At 40.1% G+C, this 9,019-nt stretch overlaps 1 protein-coding gene across 1 annotated transcript; it reads right to left on the bottom strand.

Moving 5' to 3' along the window:
* Window positions 1-2,434: 2,434 nt before the first annotated feature.
* Window positions 2,435-8,410, bottom strand: LOC112284528 (putative alpha-glucosidase Os06g0675700). Its single transcript, XM_024524401.3, has 7 exons — window positions 7,997-8,410; window positions 7,834-7,907; window positions 6,026-6,362; window positions 5,188-5,897; window positions 4,802-5,032; window positions 4,183-4,682; window positions 2,435-4,041 (listed from the first exon to the last, which is right to left on the bottom strand). The coding sequence occupies exons 3-7, from the start codon at window positions 6,259-6,261 to the stop codon at window positions 2,884-2,886; spliced, it is 2,835 nt and encodes a 944-aa protein (XP_024380169.1). The 5' UTR covers window positions 6,262-6,362; window positions 7,834-7,907; window positions 7,997-8,410; the 3' UTR covers window positions 2,435-2,883.
* Window positions 8,411-9,019: the final 609 nt, after the last annotated feature.

Genomic DNA, 9,019 nt, shown 5'->3' with positions numbered 1-9,019 from the left:
TTGGAGCCACATTTTGTGAATGAAAATAAAAAAAAACAAATACAATCTATCATGTCCTCAAATATCAACATCCAACATACAATACAAATCCTATAATAATAAAATATACAACTACATGTTTCACTTTTACAGTCACTATATTTCATTAAAATAGTTATTTATTTCAATACCAATTTTTTTTGCTTATGGTGTGTTTTTTTTATTGCATTGATAAATATCTACATATGTTACAATGACATATGTTTAATATGATAGTAAATATTGATATGGACTAGACTTACTCTAGTTTAAATTTTAAGATATCTTCATCTTAGTTTAAGATTAATTTTATTAAGGCCCTGTGAATTGGAAAATTAAATTAAGTTTTGATGGAAGCAATAAAGCAAAATTTTGAATGAAAATAATGATAATTGAAAAATCCAATCAATAAAAAGGCCAATTTTTCTCCTTGGTTTATTTAGTTGATTTATATCCTCCAATGTGTTTTATAATTGAAATGTAAGAAAAAAAAAACAAAGAAACAAAAAAGAAAATCTCTTAATTATAAATTTTTCAATTTAGAAAAACCAAGATAGTTAATAAGTAAAGAATAATATTGAATTTAAAATACTAATCACAAAAACAATACAATCTATCTAACATATTTATCAAAAAGTAATTGTTGATAAACAAAATATAAGTGTAATTTAATAGAATATTTTATTAAGATGTCCAAAATAACAATTATTTTACTTCAAGTATATACCAAACTATTGTAATTATTAAAGTTGTGGCATAAAATATTATTATAAAAAATTCAAATTCTAAATTTAAGAAAATAAAATATCAATGAATTCAAACAAATATTAATGTAGACATTACGTTCACTTAAAAAAAAATTATAGATGATAAATTTTTATTTTTTTAATTAGTATATAGTAGAAGTTTTATATAATAGTTTCTTTTATTGAATTTTAAGTCATATACATCTTATAAAAATTAAATTTATAATATAATATATATAATATTACTTATATATATAGTAATATTAATATTAAAACTAATTCCATTGATATTACATTAATTATTATTATAATAATAATAAAAAATCAAGTTGTAAAATATGCAATTGGTTTATATCTAGAATACTATAGACATATTGTCATTTTTGCTTTGTAGTAGTATATGTAAATCATGTAGGTTTTAAAAATGATTGTTGAAAACTTAAATCCAATGTTCTATTTTTTATCTAATTGAAATCAAACAGTTGTTGAAGATTAAGTTATTTATATAAATAGTTTAGAAGTGCTTATAAATTTAATAGTAATTACATACTTTGTAGATAAATATTTATTATTTTTAAAATAATATTAATATATAATTTAATTCAAGTTATTAAAAATTATTAAAATAAATTATTGCATAAATTTTTATTTTTTTACTATATTGTGAAGGTCAGTGCATCAATATAATGACTTATTTTATAAGTAATATGACATTGTCAATAGTATTTTTAAATATTTAAATTAACTAATCATGTATGTATGTATATATTAATATAATATCTATCATGATATAAAAACATTATTAACTATAATTTAACTAATACTTATTTTATAATACAATAATTATTATACTTTTAAATAATATGTTATATTGTCTTAAATCTCATAAAAAATCTAATTTATGTATTTTTTGGAAATATATTTTGAAACTATGTCTTTATATTTAATAATATTAAGTTTAAATTAATAAAATCAACATTCAATATAACATTATATTAATTGAGAATGCAAAATTAAACAAACACAAAATTAGAATCTTTGCAGTTTCATAATAGTTATATGATTTAATTTGATTTTTGAGAATTTAAATAATATTCTTAATACCTAAATATTCTATTTTTAAATTATTATTTTAAAAACTGAATGATATGGTATAATGATTTTTTAGAATTATAAAATGTACTTAAATAATATTTTAAAAAAAAAAACCTATAGTTTTATTATTATAATATTGTATTATATAAATCAAAATTTTAATACATAACATAATTATTAGTTAATAAAATATTTTTACCTTAATTCTAATATAATTTTTAAAATCTTAATTTGGTGATACAATTTTAAAATCAAGGACATCATGTTATAAGATAATCTATGACTTATTAGTAGAATCATTTCATTTAACAAATGATTTAGTTAAAAAAAAATGCATTATTTGTAAACCAATTAAGAATTCTATATCTTAGAGCAACTTTAATAGTCATACATAGAAAAGTATATGATCAACAAAACTCTTGTTCAGCTAATATGTTTTTAAGAGAATGCATCGATTAAGGTTAAAGTGATCTTTTTGCCAAGTTGATTCTACAACAATCATGGCTTTTCCACCCCATAACTCCTCAAAACAAGCACTTTGTAAGCAAATACCGAAACCTATCCACTGCCAAGGCTTTTTGATATTTGAATCAATTTCAGGCCACATTTTGATGTTGAATTCGAGAGTACAACGTAAAGTCATATTGAAACAAACCATACCGACACTTCTTTTTCTAGGTTAAGCCACGCCACCATCGTCACTAGAAATACTAGTCTGTCCGTCTGTCTATCTGCACCATGCAGGCCAACTAACTCCTAAAAATGACAACGAAGACCATATGGCTGCAGGCCAACACCTAGAAAAATACGAAGAACAATACAACTAGAATTGTTAAGCCTGCTAATTTCCTCAGTCGCCTCCTTCACGAGTTCGATTAATCAACAGCGCTGTAGACTTGGGGATAGGTCCGAAGCAGTGACAGGTAGATCAGATCGATCTGTCGAAGCAGAGATCAGTAAATGGAAGTCTAGTCTACACAAATGGGTAGGTTTACAACCAGGATTTCAATGTGCAGTCATATTCCTAGCGGGAATGAACGCCGTTACCATTGGGCATGATGTTCCAGATTAGCTCGAAGGCTTCACGGACGAAGAGGTTCAGTCCCGAAAGCTCCATCATGGAGTCATTTGCGTTCACCTGGACCGATGCGAGACGGCCGTTCAAATGCACGCTGAACGGCCGCGCCTGCAAGCCGAGAACCACAACGGTGTTGATTATTAGCCTCTGATTGATGGCACAGTCTGGCTGGGTCACAGTGGAGCGCAGGACGTAGTGCCCGTAGGTACGAATCGCCTCCAGCTTTACAAGTGAGGCTCGCCCCTCGGTGATGTCCATGGTAGGTTGGGCGTCGTCGTCGAGATAAATTTGCCCCGTGGCGAACTCCCTGTCAATGCCCCGGCAGACGATCGAGCGTCCCGCCGCGCAGAACTCCGCAAAGTGGAAGGATGGTGCGAAAGCCACCAAGAGGGAGAAGGGGGTCTTCCTTGCGAGCGTGGTCGTCATGGCGAAGTCCTGCATTGGGACGATTGAACCTCGCCGGACATGGACGTTGATCGTGTCCTTGGGTGCGGAGAGGTGCTTCCAGATCCCGTGGTCCTCCGCGCGGATCACGTCAGACGTGTCGAAGAGGTTGTACCATATGCCTTTCGGAAAATAAGCGCGCACGGAGGTTTGATTAGGTTCCAAAACCGGGGAGACAAGGATGGAACTCCCGAGGAGGAATTGGGTGTCGATCTCCCACGTCTCTTTGTCCTCCCAGTACTCGAAAAAGAGGGGCCGAGCTATCGGAGCGCCGGACGTATGCGCCTCGTACATGAGCGTGTAGAAGAAGGGTAGAAGACGATATCGCCAGTAAAATGCTTTTGAGGCCGTCTCGGTGACGGACTTCCAGAGGTAAATCTCTTGCGGGCCTGTGTGAATGTCGGAATGGGAACGGGCGAAAGGGTAGAATGCCCCGAGTTGCGTCCACCGCTCGCAAAGTTCCTCGTTTGTCTCCATGTAGAATCCACAGAGGTCGACGCCCACCATTGGTACTCCAAACAAGCCAGAGTTCAGCATACTGGCGATCGAGTGTTTCATGTCGGTCCATGTCGCACCGTTGTCACCAGTCCAGTGCGCGGAGTGTGCACCCCCGCCCACGAAGGAAGACCGAGACAAAACAAATGGCCGCTTCTTTTGTACCTGCATCCCAAAACCATCCCAAAGCTTCTCACATATGAGTTTGCACAGCAGCATATTTTATTTCAAAAATTCAGAAATAGTCGAATTCGTCGTCCTCGTCACTTTATCTGTCGAAATCGGCTGTGAGTTTAAACTCGTTACCTTCTCCAAGGCTTTGTAGGTGGCGAGTCCTTCGGCCATACCGTAGACGTTGTGAGTGTTATAAACCGGGGTGCCGTCGTAATGCAGGGCACTTGTAGCCACGGTGTTCTTATAAATCGGCAATTTGGACTTATAGCCGTTGATTTTGTAGGGCGGATTATCCCAGCGCGTGAGCTTATCCGGATCATTGTCGCAAGTCATGCAGCAAGAGTCGATGATAATGCACGGCACAGCAGGGTCGAACCAGCAGTTCGGCCCGCTGCAGAAATTTGCTGGCTCATTCATATCCAACCAGATTCCATCGAAAGGAACAATCTTGTAAAACTCTTCCACCTCCTTGGTCCACCAATCAAGCGCGTTGGGGTGCAGAAAGTCAGGAATGTGGGTGGCTCCCGGCCACACTTGAGTGACGTAATAACCATCCCCAGTTCCGTTTCTAAGGTAAACACCAAGCTCCCTCCCACGTGTGAATGTTGCATACGTCTCGTCGATCTTGATTCCTATTAGTTCAAGTGCCAGCACAAGCTTGAGCTTAAGCAGGTTCTATTTATTGATGGCAAATTTGACAGTAATTCATTCAAGCAGCAATCACATGGTCGTAGCATCACTGATTGTGTACCTGGGTCAAGAATCATGACCAACTTCTGATTTTTCAAGTGAAGACCTTGAACAAAGCTCCGCATTCTCTTCTCGGGAAAGTGCTCCGGATGCAAGGTAAAGTCTCTGTATCCGTCCATGTGGTCAATGTCGGCCCAGATTGACTCAACCGGGAAATTGATGGCGTCATATTTCGCCAGAACCGATTCCAGCTCTTCGATGTCCTTGTACCCGTAACGAGCTTGATGAAAGCCTAACATTTAAATGGAATTAATAATCAGCGAAGAGACTCTGGACCATCACTTGACCATCTGCAAATGCATTGCTGTTGAACTGAGAAATACTACATATTTTTTAAAAAAATAAAAAAATAAAAAATGTAGAGAGAAATCATTAGAAAATCTTTACCGAAAGACCAGTATGGCATCGCCGCAGGCCGTCCCACAAGCTGCGTGTACTCGTCCACTACTCCCATGGGCGACGGCCCCGCAAAGAAATAGAAGTCGAAGACGCCGCCGATCACCTGAAACGTCAGCGAGTCGCCGCTTTTGTATTCAATGTCCATGCCATTGGAGTTCAAGAACAGCACTCCGTGCGTTTGACCATCCGGACGCATGTCCATCAGGAAAGGATAGCTGCCATACAAGGGAAAGTCCAGGTTCCAGCTGCCAATGTCTGTAGCCCACAACGTATAGCTCTGTCCGGGCACGAGCCGCATGCCAGAAGGGCGAGTCGATTCGCCCAACCCATAGAGGCACGAGTTTTGTGGCAAGCGGGTAGATATCTCCAGGTACTGGTCCTTGAACACCATGGGGTTGAAGGCGTACCTGCCCCCTTCGGCCTCTGGAAGCGTGTTGAACAAAACATCTCCATTTGATCTTCTAATAATGGAGAAGCTAAAGGGGTCCTTTGTCCAGGTAATTTTAAGCTGGTGAGAAGCAATCCAGTTGCTCTCTCGCTTGAGCGTGTAGGACGTCTCCGTGAAACGAATTGGTGAGGTTGATTGGCCAATGGGTATATGCTCCACGCGGTCGCGCGGGATGAGCATGTCCGGGATCTCCCATCGGGGGAGTAATGGGTCGGTAATGTGGATGTGAACCCGACCGCCGTCCTCATACCTGGAAATCGCGCACAAGAAAAAATTGAATCAATGAGAACATTCTTCTGCTCATTCTGGAATAAGTTTTAAAGGAAAAATGTCTCCAGAAAGGAGAATTGAGCCCTATACTGAGCAATGGGGAGGCACCTGGCGGTGAGCCTGAGTTCTTTTAAGTTGGGTCCGTAAGTTTCACACCCACTGGTAAGTTCCAAGTGCGCTACGACTCCGCTTCCGTCGGCCAGTTCGTTGATTTCAGTCATACGGTATCCAGAGCTTAGATCCGCTATTGTGGACACCGTGGGCAGCACCAGCGCGAGCAGCATCATTACCCTTACAGCAGCCATACCTGTTAGCATCCTGAGGGATGCAGACTCAATCGACATCGGTCGTTTCCCGCAGTCCTGATCCTACAGATGAGGTGAATTTCAATTCCAAGTCACCAAATTCAGCCGTATCGGTAGAATTATAAAACTCGAAACATATCCTGTCAACAAACGAGGTTAGAATTATGAAAAGGTAAAACTACGACTTGATATCTATAATCAAGGCCCAGAGAGGAGAGTAGTAGAATGAATACAGAGCGGCGGCGACTTCCAACTGATAAAAGGAAAAGCCTACCCTTCCTAACAGTTATTTCACATATTTTGTAACTGGAACATGATTTTTAGGTGATATATGATAGCCGAAATGAGCAGATAGAGGTAGCTAACATTACGACGCTGATTGGGGAAAGGCACAGGGCAAGCACTGGCGTAATATTTTTCAGGCAGAGGCCGAGGGAAAAATTCCTCGAGATGGCGGAACAGGAGTATCATACCTTGCGGATAGCTGCTCCCATCAGTACCAGCATGACACTTCAAATCTTGCGGTCACTATGTAACTAGAGTCTATACGAAGAGCCTTCAGTGTGTGGCGAATTTATGACATCAATATCTTAATCGTTTTAGCGAATAATTTCGGTTACCAGTGAATAGCGCAAAAGATTCACTAGACTTGGGTTGGGTAAATCTAGCGACGAGTTGAATTTGCAACTGTTGACTTCGGCGCCCAGAAACTTTACCCTCTGTTTCTGCATTTAAGTGCGTCTAGAGAGTGAAGTCTGCTGTGCAATGTGAGGTTGGGGATAATGTATTTAGCAACCCCAAAGTATGGCAACAAATGAACATAGGCATAACTCTAGACGAGACAAGTTCAGATAGGTCTGTTGTACGAGATGAGACATGATGAGGTACATAACCGAGAATTAGCGCCAGATTGCGACTTTGCAAAGACAGAAGGATGCTTGTTTTCATGTCCTAACTCTCCCGGAAAGCAAAGAGATATATTGAAGTCGTGCAAAAGCAAAAATATCGTAGAATTTGAGTCGGACTTTAAGAGGCAAATCCTCGCATGGTTATAGAAGCATAGTGAATCCACGGTTTTAGGGAAAGGCTGGCGTCAGAACACATTCAAGAAGAATATAGCACCAACTCCCGAACAATTTCCGTATTAACTGAGCTATCTGGGTCAACGTAGAAACGAAGGCAAGCCGAATAAACCATGAAATTTCGTGTATCACCGAGGCAAGGATACTCGAAATAGAACGCGCATGTGCGAAACAGAGCCATTCATGACGGAGGTTTGGTTGACAAGTATGCAGACCATACACTGGGTCTGAAATCATCGACGCACCCAATAAGCATCTGAGGTGGTGCTCCAAAATGGATACGAACACTATTGATTAAGGTTGAAGACGATGATTGAAGAGATCTGCTCGGAAATGCAACAGCCTAGGGCTTAGCGAAGACGAGACAGGATCATGAACTTAGACGGACGAACCCAACAGCAGACCTCTATCGTGAGATTGAAAGTGTGACTGTAAAGTTCCACCATCTCACGATGAAACAGAAACGAGCTCATTTACTGCTAGGTCGAAGTGCTGAGAAGAGAGGATTAGGGATGGAGACGAAACGTACCAGAGATGACGAAAGGGGGTCCCTCTCCGTGCAAAAACTAGTTAACAATAAGCGGCGCCACAGTGACCTCAGATCTGGGGAAAATGTGCAGAAGCATTAGGGGGAAGAACAAGTAGGACACTGATAACCAATTGCAAAACGAGCTAGAACGTTGTTCCCTCACATTTTGTTTCTTGGCTGCAACTCTATGGGGGAAATGAATTTTGCCGTGGAAGCCGTCTGTGATTAAATTTTGTTCTAAATTTGCGACTCAGTACACACAGTCCCCTCTGCCACAAACCCCTCGCCCAGGATTACCACAGAGTATCGCACTGGGCTCAAAAACATGTATGACACAATCAAAATCGCGTAGAAACGTGGCAACAAAGTTTGCCGCGCCAACTCCTGGAAGGGCCACTACGAAATGCAGGTGCAACGCTCCACTGCCAAGATCGAACCTCAGAGTGTCTAAAAACGCACCCACACACAAATGCAATCTCGGCAACTTATAACATTCATTCCCGGTAAACTCCACACCAGTTCTAAGAAATATTATACCCTGCTTTCTCAGCTTAAACTCCCGGATAGCATCAGCTGCCTTTGTCCGATCAGACTCTCAAATCAGGAGGGAAACTGATACAAAATGGGCTGGTGCACTGCCACCAAACACGCTGCCCCACGACAACCTTCATGGTGAGCCGCAGAAGGAGCGGTAGCGTCGCGACGACAGAGAGGTGAAAAATTCATGAGGAACAACATGTCGTAAAATTGGAGAGTTGTGGTGCGGATTTCAGTGGAAACGAGAGGGAAGCAGGTGTGAGGAGGAGGAGAGTTGCAGGCCCAAAGCCTGGGCACTGAGGCCGCACGATCACCAGGAAGCGTAGCGACTTGTGAATCGAGGCGATTGGACGGCCAGGACACCCCCATGCAGCGACGTCGCCGAGGGCGAATGTCCCCTCGCTGTGCCGCCTGTGACGCCACTGGGTTTGATATAGAACGTAAACTTATCCAACTATGTAATTTGAGATCTTCGGGCGTGTGCTAGAAGCGAAAGGTACAAATAATACTTGTTTGGGACTCATGTTAAACTTTATTATCATCTCTTCAACTTCATAGTTCAACCATTTTAGAATATTTCAAAACATATTCCATTTGTAATCCCACCATTCTCATTTAAGAAACCTTTCGGAATCTAACTCACTTTATT

Source organism: Physcomitrium patens, chromosome 7, assembly GCF_059467195.1.
Source record: "Physcomitrium patens ecotype Gransden chromosome 7, ASM5946719v1, whole genome shotgun sequence".
NCBI classification, from domain to species: domain Eukaryota; kingdom Viridiplantae; phylum Streptophyta; class Bryopsida; order Funariales; family Funariaceae; genus Physcomitrium; species Physcomitrium patens.
Note: the sequence above shows the minus strand (reverse complement) of the source record. Positions and strands in the feature narration are given on the sequence as shown.

Excerpts from the sequence above, each read along its gene's own strand:
- LOC112284528 (XM_024524401.3), bottom strand. The coding sequence starts at position 6,261 with ATGTCGATTGAGTCTGCATCCCTCAGGATGCTAACAGGTATGGCTGCT. Across the intron at positions 5,033-5,187 it reads GATGCCATACTGGTCTTTCG|GCTTTCATCAAGCTCGTTAC; the intron begins GTAAAGATTTTC and ends TTTAAATGTTAG. Across the intron at positions 4,683-4,801 it reads GGTCATGATTCTTGACCCAG|GAATCAAGATCGACGAGACG; the intron begins GTACACAATCAG and ends TTGAACTAATAG.